General features: G+C 40.9%; 1 protein-coding gene across 1 annotated transcript in view; it reads left to right on the top strand.

The window, feature by feature from the left end:
- Positions 1-17,345, top strand: part of LOC140719004 (uncharacterized) — a 95,935-nt gene that overhangs the window by 12,374 nt on the left and 66,216 nt on the right. The window contains exons 3-6 of the mRNA XM_073033313.1: positions 554-610; positions 2,886-2,945; positions 3,900-3,958; positions 15,955-16,051. Coding sequence (XP_072889414.1) covers positions 2,907-2,945; positions 3,900-3,958; positions 15,955-16,051 — 195 coding nt within the window. The 5' untranslated portion in view covers positions 554-610; positions 2,886-2,906. The remainder of the gene's footprint in view (positions 1-553; positions 611-2,885; positions 2,946-3,899; positions 3,959-15,954; positions 16,052-17,345) is intronic.

The following is a 17,345-nucleotide window of genomic DNA, read 5'->3' as shown; positions in this document are numbered from 1 at the left end:
AACAAATATAAAGGATCAATGAACAAAATGTACATGACAAAATGGACAAACAACCAATGTGCAAAAGACAATGAACTGAAAGCACAAAAAGTTTTTTTTTTAAAAAGCAAAATAATTATACATAGATAAGCACTAAATATAGAGAATTTGAGATGAAGAGTTCTTGTGAGACAATAGGTGATGGCAACAATTCAGTGTTGGGATGAGTGAAGTTATCACCTCTGGTTCAAGAGCCTGATGGTTGAGGGGTAATAACTGTTCATTAACCTGGTGGTGTGGTTCTTGAGGCTCTTGTACCCCCTTTCTGATGGCAGCAATGAGAAGAGAGCGTGTACTGTACTGGATGGTGGGGGTCCTTGATGATGGATGCTGCTTTTTGGCACTACCTTGCCAATCCATCAGAGATAAATTTCTTTGGAGGTTTCATCTCAACAACAATAACAGCAGGAAACCATGGAAATCCTAAATAAATGGTGCTAACAGTCTTAGTGCTTTACTTCCTTGTCACTAAGGAAAATGCTGTTGGACAGTAATTAATCCTCTTGCTTTTCAGAATCAGTTACATGAAGCCAAAGGACTCATTTCAGTTAAGGATGCATTACTGAGTGAGGTAGATACTGTTTCAGGTTAATATGCAGAGAACAGATAGATAAAGGAGATATTCCTAAGACATTCTACAAGTATATTAACTGGAAAAGGGTAACTAGGGAAAGAATACATTCCCTTGGGGATCAGTTTGGTTTTCTATGTGTGGAGCCACAGGGGACAGTTGAGGTGTTAAATGAATATTTCTGTATTTACATTAGAAAAGAACGTGGAAGCTAAGGAATCTCCTCCCTAATGACATCCTTGAGAAGAGGGTATATGGCCTGAATGGAGGGGGTTACAATCAAATCTTGTATTTGAAGAGTTATCAGTGTAAGTTGGATCTTTCCCTGATGATGGATGTTGCCTTCATCAGATTGTAGATCTCCTTGATGATGCAGAGGGAAACTGGCTGAGCATGCTACTCCGTATAGACACTTGTATTCCTGTGCATGAAGTTTCCACAGTAAACCGTGATGTAACCAGTCAGAATGCTTTCTAACTTTAGAAGTCTGTCGTCTTTGATGATATGCCGAACTCACTTAAGCAAATCTGAAACCCTGCCAATTCCTCAGCCACACCACATTCATCTGCCAAATTGCTGTCCTTGAGATCCTGCTTTTCAACTTTCTATATTCTCTCTTCAGGATCCCAACCCTTTTCGCTGGGACCAATATGTATCACAACTTTTGGCTGCTCACCCTGTTAGAATGCTATGGTCACAGTCTGAGATGTTCCTGACCCTGGCACCTGGGAGGCAACGTACCATCCAGGCATCTTTTTCACCTCCACAGTATCTTCTGCCGGCACCCCTGAATATTAAATCTCCTATTACTCCTCTTTCCCCTTCTTCCCTTCCGAGTCACGAACCCAGACAGTGCTAGAGACCTAGTAAAGACGGCTTTCCACTGGTAGGTCATTTAAGTCATCCCCCCCCCCCCCCCAAACAGTGTCTAAAGTGATATACCATTTATTGAGGTGAATGGCCACAAAGGTATCAAAGGTATTCACTTTTTGCCTATTGTAGTCATCCAGCTACCTGCCTTCTGGCCCTCCCTGTAACTCTTATCTTTCACTTCCTCATTTTCCCATAAGAGCCAAAGGTCATTGAGTTGCAGCTCTACTTTTCTAGCATTGTCTGTAAGGAGCAGCGGCTGATGCAGTTCATACAGGTGTAGGTATCAGGGAGACATGCAGAGCACACCACTGACCTGGTTCCATACTAATTGCTCTAGCTAGACAGCAATAGACTGAGAAAGAAATAAACTTCCTTCCACCTCTTCTCACTGAAATACCTTGAGCCAAATCCTCTAGCTCTCCACCCTTATACTGGTCCACTCACACAATGGCTGCTCCCACAATGACTGCTCTGCCTAAACATTTTTATTAGTGTTTGACAAGTGCTTAGAAACCACAATAGATCAAGCCCACCAATATGTACTGAAAGGCCTCACTTGCTTTTAAATTGCATGCTCAGTCAGTTGAATGTTAGGTTTATCATGGAGTATGTTAAAAGGTCAACACAACATTGTGAACTGAAGAGCCTGTACTGCTCTATGTTCCACTGAGTAAGGTGGAAGAGAGCCTATGTGCCCATGATACTGATGCAAGTGAGGTTTGTGTTGGACTTCACTGTACTTGTGCATTTGACAGTAAACTTGATAACTTGATTTAGAGTGGATCTGAGGTTGAGTTTTCTCACCCAGAATGTGAGTACATAGAATGTAGTGCCAGAGAAAGTGATGGAAGCATGTTCACTGATAATATTTATGAAGTGTCTAGGTTAGCACTTGAATCACCTAGAGCCAAGTGCTGGAAATTGGGATTGATAAAGATGAATGCTCATTGTTCAGCATGTACACAGTGGGCCAAATGGCTTGTTTCCATGCTGTATGACCTTATGACTACCTTGCTTGGTCTGATACTTAACTGATTTTTCTTGCAAGTTCAGTATGTGTCTCCTATTGTGTAGCTCAACAAACCTTGGCTTATTTTGCTATGAGTTGGGAGTATGTAGTTTGTTAGAGGAATTTAAGCTGTGTAACCTTACTTGAATCTCAGGTTTCAATGCACCAGCACACAAAATGATTTCTGTGCCGGCCGAACTTTGAAAATCAGTTGAATTTCTTTCCAGTTATTGTGGAATAGGGAGGAAATCTGACTTGCAGAATTACGCTGCCATGGTTATATTATTATGAAAATTGTGATTCAAACTTGATACCTTGGTGACTTTAGAAGTATAACATGGAAACATTCATATACGTACATGCACCTTGATGCTGCTGTATATTACTTTACAGAAAATAAATCAATCAGAAGAAATGAAATTAACTGTGGAAGAATATAATGACATTATTAAGGTAAAATAGCCAAGACATAAAGGATCGATGGACATTTAGTGGAAGTAAGGTTTTCAAAAAAAATCATTCCATTAATGAGCCCTCCATAATACCCTTCTAAGGGCAGCTGTGATACTGTCCTGAAATTAAGTATCCATTCCTGTTCCCCTCTCAACTAAGTCCCTGTAAAGGCTACAACATTATAGTTCCAGTTTGAATGTTTTACCATAGAAATGTCACTTCCCCAAGGAGAGATGGAACTAAAGAGGAGATAACACATTAAATTGCATCCAACATGAAATGTTGAGGGAGGTTCTTGGTGGTCTGAAAATGTGGAATACTCAATGCTGGGTGCATCTCTGAGCACTATATCTCCATATCTCAGATCAACCCAACCCCATGAAACCTCTCCACACTGGGATGATTCTTTGTTGCAGGATTCTCAGCAGAAGGCAGTAGTTCACTAGTATTCCTTAGAAGTACTGATGGGTACATATCCGCATATGTTTGGTCTGGAGGAACAAGAGAGCTATAATGATTCATTTCTCTGTGCAGTAACACTAAATGAGTTGCTAGTGTATCTAATTTTGAAAGGTATTTAGCACATCTCCCACATACTATTAGTGTTAAACTTGTGCTAGCTGTTCAAAGTACAAGTATCACTACCCTTCTCTGTATCTTGAACTTCTAACTTCTAAGTGAGAGATAATGATATCCATTAGTAAAAGGACAGGAGATATTAAGCAGCACAAATTTCTTGTTAATGCCAGCTTATGTCAGTGGTGATTAGAATTTGCTTTTTAGAAGCTGGCATTTCCAGCTTTTCACTTCTGCTTGCTGAAAAGGAGAAATGTATTGTAACATGATGACTGGAATCTTTCAGTTTTTACATGAGGAATTCTCTGCCACATAATTTTCTTTGCAGTTGTTAATTGCCTCAATATTAAATGTTTATGATTTTTGTTCGCAATACAGGGATTGAAAGAAGAAATAAACAAGTTACAATCACATCTCATATCTGAAGAGTTATCAATGTAAGTTGTGATACTAGTGTAGATGTAAAGCAAATGCTGAGAGACAAAAAATAGAAAAGACTGAAAATATATAGTAGATCATGCACAGTGTGTCAAAATCAAGTTCTTTAATGTTTTATTCCATCAGTCTTGAAGTAGAGTACCTGGTGCATTTACACGGTACCTGAGTACAGAATATACTGACTGGAAGAAATGACAGATGGAGTTTAAATCTGATCAAGTGTGAAGTATTGCACTTTTGAAGGTCAAATGCAAGACACAATTGCACTCAGTGGCCACGTTATTAAGTACCTCGTGTATGTTCGTGGCCTTCTGCTGCCATAGCCCATCCACTTCAAGGTTTGACAGATTGTGAATTCAGAAATGCTCTTCTGCACGCTATTGTTGTAATTCAATTCACTTGAATTGAATTGACTTTATTTCTTAGATCTTTCACATAGGTGAAGAGTAAAAACCTTTACGTTATGTCTTCATCTGAATATGTGATGTACGAATTCCAGTAATTTGTAATAAATAGAATGCATTGTAAGATATACAACAGAACAGTCAGAATAGCTTAGAAATGCAATTATGTCAGCGTGGATTAATCAGTCTGATGGCCTGGTGAAAGAAGCTGTCCTAGAGTCTGTTGGTCCTGACTTTCATGCTGCAGGACCGTTTCCTGAATGGTAGCAGATTGAACAGTTTGTGGTTGGGTTGAGTCAGGTCCCCAATGTACAGACCAAGTGAGATCCTCAGTGGTGTGTATACTGAGGAACTTAAAGCTGTTCACCCTCTCAACCCCAGATCCATTGATGTCAATAGGGGTGAGCCTGTCTCTGTTCTTCCTATAGTCCACAATTAGCTCCTTTGTTTTTGTGATCTTGAGGGAGAGGTTGTTTTCTTGACACCACTGTGTCAAGGTGATGACTTCTCCTCTGTAGGCTGCCTCGTTATTATTTGAGATAAGGCCAATTACTGTAGCATCATCTGCAAATTTAATTAGCAGATTGGAGCTGCTGGTGGCAACATAGTTATGGGTGTACAGAGAGTAAAGGAGAGGGCTTAAGACGCACCTTGGGGGTCTCCTGTGTTGAAGGTCTGAAGGGCAGAGGTGAGGGAGCCCATTCTTACCACCCACCGGTGATCTGACAGGAAGTCCTGGACCCAGCTGCACAAGGCAGGGTGAAGGTTATTGAATTACTCTCAACTTTCTGTCAGCTTGAACCATTGTGGCCATTCTCCTCCAATCTTGCTGATTAACATGGAGCTTTCACCCACAAAACTGCTGTTACTGAATGTTGTTGTTTTTTTTTGTTTATCACACCACTCTCTGTAAACTCAAGAGAGTGTTGTGTGTGATAATCCCAGGAGATCACCAGTTTCTAAGAAACTCAAATCACCCCATCTGGTACCAACAATGGTCAAAGTCACTCTCTGATGAAGACCATTCTGATTAACAAATTTCACAACATTTGCTGGTGATTACTAAATCTGATTCTGATGTTTGAACTGAATTTCTTGACCATGTTTCCATATTTTTGTGCATTGAATTGCTGCCACGTAATTGGCTGATAAGGTGTGGAGGTGCACCTAATAAAGTGGCCACTGAGTGTATCTCCTCACTATCCTTTGATAATCTTCCTTTCTATTGACAACCTTACTGATTTTTGTGTTATTCACAAACTTTCTAATCAACCAACCTACATTTTCATCCAAATCTCTTGTATATCACAAACAACAGAGATCCCAGCATTAATTACTGTGGAACACTACTGGTCATAAATCTCCAGTAAGAATAACAGTGCTTCACTGTTAACATCTTCTCTACTATGACCAAACCAATTTTGAAACAAGTCTGTCAAATCATCATGTACTTTAATGACACAGTCATGCAGCATGGAAACTAATCTTTAACCCTGACTTGTCCATGTTGACCTAAGTGCCATCCACTTGCTTGCATTTGTCTCATAGCCCTAAACACTTCCTAGCCACGAACCTTTCCAAATTTTTTTAAACATTGAAATTATACCATCACTCAAACTTTCTTTGGCATAGCATATACTCCACCTTCTGTAAAACTTTTCCCTACAATCTCCTTTAAATCCTCCCCTCTCACCTTTAACCATTGCTCTGGGGCAAAAGACTGTCTTTCCACCTTACTAATGCCCCTCATGATTTTATAAACCTCTATATTATCACTACTCAGCCTCCTTTGCTGCAGTCTCTCTTCGTAACTTAAGCTCGTACTCACTGCCCCATCTGATGAAGGCAAGAATACCTTATGTTTTCTTCACCACCTTGTCTACCTGAGTTACCACTTACATGGGCCAATATACTATTCTTAGGTCTCAGCCAATCTTTTCTCCATGTTAGCACCTTTAACACCCTGAGCTCTGTTTAACAGCGGCATATGCAGCATCTTGTCAAAGGCCTTTTGGAAAACCCAACTAAGTAATGTCCATTGATTCTCCTTCGTCTAACTTGCTTGTCACTTCCTCAAAGACTTCTAACAGATTTAGCAGTTCTTCCCCCTAAAAATACTAAACAGACTTTGTTCAGTTTCATCATATACTTCCAAAAACTCCAAAATTTCATCTTTTAATAATGGACTTTAAATTCTTACCAACTACTGAGGTCAGGATTCCCCGCCTATAATTTCCTTGTCTTTTGCCTCTCTTAAACATTTGCAATTTTCAGTCCTTTGGGACTCTTTCCTGACTCCAGTGATTCTGGATGATCATTACTGTCTTCACACTCCCTTCAACTACCTCTTTCAGAAATCTGGGATGTAGTCCATGTGGTCCAGGTGATTTATCTGCCTCCAGGCCTTTCAGTTTCCCAGTGCCTTCTCCTTAGTAATAGCCACTACACTCACCTTTGCCCTGTGACTTTCTTGAATGTCACACTGAATGTCTGAAATATTACTGGTGTCCTTGAATATGAAGATTGAGGCAAAGTACCTATTTGGCAACTATTTTCCTGTTCTCTATTACTACTTCTCCAATATTTTTTAAGTGGCATTGTGTCCATTCTTACCTTTATGTATCTAAAGAAGTTTTAATATCATCTTTGATATTATTGGCTTGTTTACTCTTACATTTCATGTTGTTTGCCATTTATAGCTTTTCTATTGTTGTCTGTTGGCTTCTAAAGGCTTCCCATTAATATTTGCATCTTTTGCTTTCATGCTATTACTGACTCCTCTTGTCAGTCATGATAGCATCATCCATCTCTTAGTTATGCTTTGTCCTTGGGAAGAAATGAAAACATGTTACTGAACTGTATACTTCTATAGATGACTGTGGAGAGCAATCTGACAGGCTACATCACTGAAAGAAGCTGCAGAGAGTTGTAAATTTAGTCAGAGCCATCTTGGGTACTAGCCTACAACCTATCCAGTACATCTTCAAGGAGCGTTGTCTCAAAAAGGCAGCGTCCATTGTTAAGGACCCCCAGCATGCTCTTTTCTCATTGTTACCATCAGGTAGGAGGTACGGAAGCCTGAAGGCGCATACTCAGTGATTCAGGAACTGCTTCTTTCCTTCTGCCATCCGATTCCTAAATGGACATTGAACTCGTGAACATGACCTCACTTTTTAAATATGTATTATTTCTGGTTTTTGTGTGATTTTTAATCTATTTAATATAGGTATACTGTAATTGATTTATTTTTTTTCTTCTAAAATATGTATTGCATTGAACTGCAGTTTGAAAGAGGGGGGAGAGGGAGACAGCTGAAATCTGATGTGATGCTATTACAGTTCAGAATCAGGTCTATTATCTCCGGCACATTTCACAACATATGCACAATATCCATGAACTTCTTTTCTTCACATTCATATACATATCTAAGGACTTCTTCAATGCTTCTACCGTATCTGCCTCTACCATCATCCCTGCAGTGCATTCCAGGTACCCAACACTCTTTTTTAAAAATAACACACTTGCTCCACATAGCTCCTTTGCACTTAATTGCTCTCAATTTAATTACATGCACTTTAGTAGCAGATATTTCATTCCTGGGAGAAAGATAAAGCTTTCTCTATCTATGCCTCTTGTAATCTGATAAAGCTCTATCTCCTTTTAGCTTCCATTACTCCAGAGAAAACAATCCAACTTTGTTCAGCCTTGCCTTGTAGCATATGCTGTAATCCAGGTAGTATCCTACGAAACCTTTTCTGCACCTTCCACAACTTTCCTATAATAGGGCAACTGGAACTGAATGCAATACTCAAGATGTGGCTACCCAGAGTTTTATAAAGCTGCAACATCACATCTCTCCAAACTCATTACTTTGACTAATAAAGACAAACTGCCATATGCCTTTTGCACCTCCATATTAACCTGTAGCCACTTTTAGGAATTTGTACTCCAGGATGCTTTTGTGCATCACTGTTAAGAGCCAGTGTGCTGTCCCTTTACATTTATTTTTCACTAGTGCAATTGCTTATATTTGGCCAGATTAAACTCCATCTGCCATTTCTTCACCCATATCTGCAGCTAATCTATATCCTGCTGTATCCTTTGGCAATATTCCACAATATCCACAACACCACCTGGATCAAGGTCTGTGACCTAATGATGTTTCACAGAAATCAGTGTTAACACATCTTCCTTGTGTATATGTAAATGACTTGGATGATAATGTAAACATGTACTTTATTAAATTTGCAGTAAAATTAGTGAAGTTGCAGTTGGCAAAGAAGGTAGTCAAATGGTAAAGAAGGATATAGATCAGTAACAGATGTGGTAGAGAAATGGGAAATAAAGTTCATGCTGGTCATGTGTGATGTTTTGCATCTTGGAAGGTCAAATATACGTGGAAAGTATGCAATTAATGTCTGGACCCTTGGGAACATCAATGTACAGAGGGATTTTGGGGTCTAATTCATTAGCTCATTGAAAGCGGTGACACAAGTATATATAGTTACTTACTATCTGTAATGTTGCTGGCATTTAAGACAGCGATGAAGATCCTCCATCTCCGGCAATGTTCAGGGCTTCCTTCAGCGTGTCAGTAGCTTCCTCTCAGTTTTCACTACTGTCAGTCATGCAAGACACAGGTTGAGACTCAGCAACACCACCACACTCAGATGTAGAAGAATTCTTCATTGCTGTTTCCTTAACAGTTTTGTTTTACCAGTCAGGGTTGTTGGCCCTGAGCTGTAGCCCTGAACCTGGAGGACCAACGGACCACTCTTAATCTGGCCTCTACCCTTCTACCTGTTTGGCAAGGGTGACCTTACCAACCGCCAAAGCATAAAGGCCTGACTCCAGCCAACTCAGCTCTCTGGGTCATTGAGGCACCCAGGCCCCCAAATCACAACAAGCTTTTGGTCCTCGAAGGATATAGTGTGATAAAGAAGGTATATGGCATGCTCAGCTGCATCAGATGGAGGGGCGGGGCAGGGAATGAGTACAAATTTATCTTGCAAATGTATATAATTTTGGTTAGGCCACGTTTAGAGTATTCGCCGGTCACCCTATTACATGAGGACATCATTACTAATCAAGAACCTATCAACCTTTGTTTTAAATATACCCAAAGACTTTGTCTCCACAACCATCTGTGACAATAAATTCCATAGATTCACCAACCTCTGCTTCAGAAATTCCCCTTCACCGCGGTTGTAAAGAGACATCCTTGTATTCTAAGGCTTTACCTACAAACAATTTACTCTAATCAACCTTTGCAAACTCCTACCTCGTACTGTCAAAATTTGCTTTGTCTCAATTTAGAACTTGAATCTGTGGCCTGTCCTGTCCCTTTGTATAACTAGTTGGAAACTAACAACTATGGTAACTGGCCCAAAATGCTTTCCGACTGTTGTTACGTACCCCGTAACTGGGTCACTTACCAGCAAAGATAGAGAGGTCCGTTGAAGTCTGATGGTACTATTTTTAACAGTATTTATTGATAGAAATACACAAAAATAATATCAATGCAAACACACAGATAATATACGTCATCAATACTAAATCTAAAAGTGCGGGTATAATAATAATCAATAAGAAATAAGCTGTATCGTTGTCTAGGGGATAATGAATTGTCCGATGGAAATATATACTTCGTTCAGTTCATACAGGCTGCCGCCGTTGGGGACCCCGTGTGGCAATTGTTGGAGAGAGAGAGACGGGTTAAAACTTGCCCATTCTGTTTATGATGTCAATCCTTCGAGAGTCGTTGAGAGTTGAGTTCCCTGTTGTTAGCTAAAAACCGTTTTTCCGTGGCAAAGGTCACCGATTCCGGGCAAATGGAAGCGGACGCACGTGGCCTTCCACCGGCTTTCGCTATTATGGGATCACTAGCATTTCTTCTGGTGCATCTGAGGGGCTGTTCCCACAGACCCTCTTTTTATCCTGACTCACAGGGTCTCAGGTGTCAATCAGGTTGGGGATGATGCAATCCCTCCACCAACCTCCCCCTCGGTTCATTGCCTGGGGCTTTGATTGCATCATCCAGGATGCAATACACAAGTCCGTCTCCAAGAGACAATAGCCGGTATCAATGGGTCCGCCTTTCGGAGGCCAGGACACATTCTAACCCTTTTGTGGATTCTGCATGTCTTTCTCTCATTTCCTGTGTCTCCTGAATTGACTCAATAGTGATCTTGCGATTCTCACAAAGGAGGGGGCTACCCCCGCACCCTTCGGCCCCTCAGAACTGTGGTACATTCATAACACTGTCACCTCAGTTACCTTATTACTCGTAAGTAGTTCAACCTTCATTTCTCTCTCACAGGGCTCCCTATATATTGCCCAAGGAAACTTTACTGAACGCATGTAACAAATTTTTTCCCATGTAACCCCTTAACAATATGGTAGTACCAGTTAATGTTAAGGTTAAAATTCCCTACAAATACAACAGTATTAATGTTTGGAACAATACATACTTGCGCCTCTAATACATGTTGATGATTTAAGAGTTTATAGTAGAATCCCAATAAGGTGTGATCATATCCTTATTTCTGAGCTTTACTCAAAGTCTCATTTGATAATCCTCAATAATTTCATCTCTGACTACTGCTGTGACATTACCCTTAATCAAGAATGTAACTCTTCCTACCCCCCCATCCCCTTTCCTCCATCTCAATCCTATCTAAAACATCCAAACCCTATTATCAAACTATCCCACTTGTCTGTCCCTTAGCCATGTTTCTGTAATGGCTATAATATCCTAGTCACACATAACAATCCATGCCCTAAATTAATTCACCTTGCCTGTTAGATTCCTTGCATGTAAATCTGGAAATCAATACAATTTAAAACTCAGAGGTTTTCCACACTCCCTACCATTCCCATGCCTGGCATGTCTATTCAACATGCTGTGAAAGTCTTCTGTATCACTTTCCAGCCTCACATTTACCACTTTATTGTTTAGGATCACACTTCCTTGCCAAGTTAATTTAAACCTACCCTAAGAAGCACTAGCAAATCTGCCTGCAATGATATTGGTTACCCCTTCAATTCAGGTGCAACCTGTCCTTATTGTACAGGTTGCCTCAGTCCAATGGTCTCAAAATCTGATTTGCTCCCCCCTCAGCAATTTTACAGCCGTATCCTTCCATTCTTACCTTCATTGGGACATGGCCCTAGAGATAATCCAGAGATACTACCTTCATGGTCCTGCTTTTTAATTTCTTCTGTAGCATCGATATTCATTCTGCAGGAACTCAGCCCTTGCTCTGCCTTTGTCATTGTGTCAGCATCATGCACAAGTTCTGGCCTTCTCATAGAGGTCTTGAGAATAGTCTGTAGCCACTCTGATATCCTAGACCCTGGCCCCCCGGGAAGGCACCATACCACTCCAGAGCCTCTTTTGTGGCCACAGGATCTCCTTTCCACCTAACTATCTATTAAGTCCCATTTCACTTTAGTCTTGCCTGCATTCACCCTTCTCTGCTGAGCCTCAGAGCTGATATTGGTGCATAGACCTGGCGACTGCTGCATTCTCCTGAGTAGGTATTCTCTCACTCCCAACCCCCAAACAGTTTCCAAAACAATATACAGTGGATTCCAATTAATTGGGACATATCAGGGTCAATATATTTTGGCCCAATTAAACAGCTATCCCAATTAGCCAAAGTTTAATGGAAATACTTAAAAAGGTATTAAAAAAAAAAGATAAACTGCTGTTTAATTGAATAATAAATTGTATATTTAAATGAAATACAGAACAAATTAGAATGCCACCTATAATGCTGTGTATTAATTCATAATAGTTATCAATGGAGAAATACATCCAGTGTGCGCCACTGTGTTCTTTTGGTTGACTGTAAATGTACAAAGCCAGAGTAGACACCTAGTGTAATTTCAAACAAATGAAAATCTGTGGATGCTGGGAATCCGAGCAATACTCACAAAATGCTGGAGAAAGTCAGTAGGCCAGGCAGCATCTAGGAAAAGAGTTCAGTCGACGTTTTGGGCCAATGCCCTTCGGCAGGACTAGAGAAAAAAAAATCTTATCTCATTGGTGCTTCTCTCTCCTTTTCTCTCTTCCATGGCTTTCTGTCTCTTTTACCAATTTATTTCCCAGCTCTTTACTTCATCCCCTCCCCCTTCAGATTTCACCTATCTCCTTGTGTTTTCCTCTCCCTTCCCCCACCTTTTAAATCTGCTCCTCAGCTGTTTTTCTCAGTCCTGCTGAAGGGTTTCGGCCCAAAATGTCGACTGTACTCTTTTCCTAGATGCTTCCTGGCATTCTGAGTTCCTCTAACATTTTGTGTGTGTTAGTGTTAGCTAGGGTAATTTTTTTGTTTAGTGTCTTTAATGGCATCTTGGCAAGGATCTAAAGTATTTTAAAGTCAAAATGAAAAGCAAAATTGTCAAAAAAAAACACTGCTTTTTGAATTGGCATCTGTCGAGCCAAATGGATTACAACACAAGCACATGCAACTGACACTATTTTTAAAAATAGTGTTCTAAGCATGGTATAATTTCCAAAGTCCACACAAGTGCACACAACTGCTCCGCAATAATCTCCTGCCCCAATTAAGTGACATTATGTCCCAAATAAACAAAGGGAATCCCACCAATTTTATGGGCTCGATTTTTGTTCTTCAAGAGGTGTCCCAAAAAAGTGACTGCCCCAATTAACCAGAATCCTCTGTACTTGATAATCCCTTTTGGAGCTGCACATTAAGAGTCACTACTCTCTGGCACCATCTTCATGAGATGCTGAGTCCATTTTTGGATTCTATCCACTACTCTGCATTCAGATTGCTGTACCAAGTCATGATGCAACCAATCAGGATACTTTCAAAGGTACATCTGTGTAAGAAAGTAAAGACTCTGGAGTGCTTTCCTTGTGATTGCATCTATGTGTTGTGCCCATTGGTCCTATCTCGCTGCTATACGCTGACTCATCATCTGTGATTCATCTAACAACAGTGGTGTTGTTGGGAATTTGTATACTGCATTGCTTAGCCTCAAAGTTAAACGTGTATAGAGATTAAGGCAATGGTCGAAGCATACAGCTTTAAAGTACAATTACAAGTCTGTTGATGGTCAGTGTGGAGGAGATGTTGTTACCAGTCTGCACTGATTAAGGTCTTTTAAAATGGAAGTCAAGGATTCAATTGAAGAAGGGGGCTATCTATGTGAGAATAGTTTTGAATGATGAGATCCAGATCTTGAAGCTTATTGGATGGAGATTTTGCTTTGAACATTAAGCTGTAGTCAATGAAATCAATCACTGAACACATACCTGGCATGTGTTACATTGTACAGATGGTGCAGAGCAGAGAAATTGTATCTGCTATTGACCTGTTGGAGTAGTAGGCAAATTGAAGTGGATTCAAGTCATCTCTGAGGCAGGAGTTGATTAGTACCGAAACATAACCTCTCAAAGCTGACATAAGTGCTAGCAGTGATAGTCATTAAGCCAAGTCACCATGCTCATCTTGCGCACTGGTGCAATAAATAACTCTACAGCAGATGAGGATGTCAGACTGCAGAAGCAGGAGGTTGAATGTATCCATAAATACTTAGACTATTTAGTCCTCACTGATCTTTAGTACATGGCTCAGTGTCCTATCAGGACCAGACACCTTTCATGAATTCACTTAGGCGTTGGCCTCAGAGACTTGAGTTTACAGAGACATGTATAGCGGAGAGGGCTCATGTGGATATGTCATAACTCTCTCAATCAGAGTGTGTGTAGAAGACATTGAGCTCATCTGGAAGTGTGGGGTTATTGCCCTTATTTTAAAGGGGATGTAAGGAGTAAATATTTTTTATGTAGTGTGGTTGATATCTGGAACATGAGAAGTGGAGGAATGATAGAACATACTGTTTCTCCACATTGCTAAGAACTCTGCCCTTAAACTTGTATACAAACTTCAAGTTTGAGCTTCCACTTCACACTTTTCCAGGTTGAACTCCATCTGCCACTTCTCTGCTCAGATCTGCATTCTGTTAATGTTGTGTTGTAACCTATGACAGTCTCCTATCCACACTGCCTTTTGAGACATCTGAGACCTTCTTTATCCAAATCATTTATTAAAAGAAAATACAAAGAGCAGGACTCCCAGAACAGATCCTGGTGCAACCAATTGGTCGTGGACCTTCAGGATGAATATGCTGTACTACCACCCTCTGCCTTCTATGAGCAAGCCGTTCCTGAATCAACACAGCCAAGTTTCTGGGGATCCCATGCTTCCTGACCTTTAGAATGAGACTACCATGGGGAACTTTCAAATGCATTACTATATACACCTCCTCCAGTGTTCCACTTCATTAGTATATTTTGTTGCTTTCTTGAAAAAGTCAATTAGACTCATGATCTATCCCTTACACTGCTATGTTGACTATCCCTAATCAGACTATGCTTCTCAAATACTTGTAAATTCTGTCTCTAAGAATCCTCTCTTCTTCTTTTCCCACAGCTGAGGTAAGAATCGCTGGTCTATAATTCCCAGGATTATCCCCGTTATCTTACTTGATCAAAGGAATAACATTTGCTATTCTCCAGACTTCTGGTACTACTACTTTCACCAAAGATCATCACCAATGATCAAGCAGTCTCTTCCCTTGCTTCCCATGTAAACCTGGGGTACATCTCATCTGTCCCTGGGACCTATCTATCCCAATGTTTTCAAAAGTTCCAACTAATCCCCTTTAACCTTAACTTGTACCAACACATTTTCTTGTTCTATACTGACCTTGCATTTATCAAGGTCTAGTCAATGGTGACTGCTGAAGCAAAGTACGCATTAAAGACCATCCCTACATCCTGCAACTGCAGGCGCATTTCCTCTTTCATCCCTGATTGTTTGTACTGTCACTAGTCATTTTCCTATCCTTCACATATGTGTAGAACACTATGGGGTTTTTCTTAATATTACTTTCCAAGGCCTTCTCATGTCCCCTTCTAGCTCTGTTAAGGAAGTGCAGGTGGTCCTGTGGGAATCTGAAGTCAGGTGAGTTTTCAATATTCTTTTGGAAATCAGGATTGCTAAAAATTGGTTGAAAAATTGGATTTGTTGGAGGACAATGGATTAACTGGCATGTCTGGGAAAGGGAGGTCCAGAGCTCTGCGAGGAAAAGATTGAGAGTCTGAAGGTGTCAATATATAGTGGAGATCTAAAGCATTGAGGGAAAACTATAGGAAGAAGTGGTGGCCGCAAGATCCTTGCTGGGCTAAACTGGAAGCCTGGAAGCCGTGTGGATGAAATGGCAGCAAAGGCAAAAACAAAGACAAGGCTGTAGTAGTCTTGGGAAATAACTTGGTCAAAGGCTTAGAGAGAAAAAGAAAGCCCAGAGCATCATAATGTAATTCACCTTCCTCCAAAAGTGAATGTGCATTAAGTTTATATTGACAAATTTCTCTGTTTTGAATGAAAATAAAGAGGAAGATGCAGCAAGATATTCTGAGTACTTGCAAACTATATCCTATCAAGAGATTTTTGTTTACTAATTATTAAATCACTTGTGTGTGATTTGTTTGGGTTTTCACTATTCAAGTCTAATGAAAATTGTGAGTTCAGTTTAATTGTGAGTTTTCCATACCACAGACCCTATGGCACCCAAGGTATAGAATTGCAAAGTTTCATTGCTCCTGTAAGAACACCAGAATATTCTCTACAGCTGGAGATAGAAGAGATTCAACAGGTAGGAATGATCAATCAAACATAATTAGAGAAATTCACCAAAAAAAGTATATTGGTAAATCCCAGAACTAAAATACTGTACACAACCTAGTTAAATTTAAGGGGAAAGTATACATTTAATGGTAGGACCCTTAACAGCATTATTGTACAGAGGGGTCTTGGGGCCCAGGTCATGGCTCCTAATAGTAGCAATCCGAGTGGATAGCATGGTAAAGAAGATGTATGACATACTTTGCTGTATTCATCAGGACACTGAGTATTAGTATAAGTCACGTTGCAGCTACATTAAATTTTGATTAGGCCATATTTGGAGCATTATTTGTAATTTTGTTGCTCCATTATAGGAAGGATCTGAAGGCTTTAGAAAGGATATTTAAGAGGTTTACCAGGTTATTTTCTGGATGAGAAGATAGGAGCTGCAAGGAGAGGTTGGACATACATGAGTTGTTTTCTCTGGAGGGTTGCAGGCTGAGGGCAGACCTGATAAAATTTATAAGATTATAAGAATCAAAGATAGGATGTACAGAATCCTTTCCAGGGAAGAAATTTTATATACATGCACTTAAAGATGGTTGACTAGAGTAAGGACTGATCAAAGATAAAAGAGAAAACGTGCCTGGAGTCAGAGGAGGTAGGGGAGATCCTTAACTTTGCTTTAATTCACCAGTGAAAGAGACCTTGATGTTTGTGAGGACATTATAAAATAGGCTGATATGCTAGAACATGTTGACATTAGGAAAGAGGATATGCTAAAACATTTAAAAAAACATTAGGATAGATAAGCCCCGGGATTGGACAGGGTATATCCCAAGTTTCTAAGGGAAGTGTGTGTGTCTGTCTCTGTCTCTCCTCTCTCTCTCTCTCTCTTCCCTCTCTCTCTCTCTCTTCCCCCTCTCTCTCTCTCCTGCCCCCCTCTCTCTCCTGCCCCCCTCTCTCTCCTGCCCCCCTCTCTCTCCTGCCCCCCTCTCTCTCCTGCCCCCCTCTCTCTCCTGCCCCCCTCTCTCTCCTGCCCCCCTCTCTCTCCTGCCCCCCTCTCTCTCCTGCCCCCCTCTCTCTCCTGCCCCCCTCTCTCTCCTGCCCCCCTCTCTCTCCTGCCCCCCTCTCTCTCCTGCCCCCCTCTCTCTCCTGCCCCCCTCTCTCTCCTGCCCCCCTCTCTCTCCTGCCCCCCTCTCTCTCCTGCCCCCCTCTCTCTCCTGCCCCCCTCTCTCTCCTGCCCCCCTCTCTCTCCTGCCCCCCCTCTCTCCTGCCCCCCTCTCTCTCCTGCCCCCCTCTCTCTCCTGCCCCCCTCTCTCTCC

Source organism: Hemitrygon akajei, chromosome 31 (genome assembly GCF_048418815.1).
Source record: "Hemitrygon akajei chromosome 31, sHemAka1.3, whole genome shotgun sequence".
Taxonomy (NCBI): domain Eukaryota; kingdom Metazoa; phylum Chordata; class Chondrichthyes; order Myliobatiformes; family Dasyatidae; genus Hemitrygon; species Hemitrygon akajei.
This window is presented reverse-complemented; position numbering and strand designations above follow the sequence as displayed.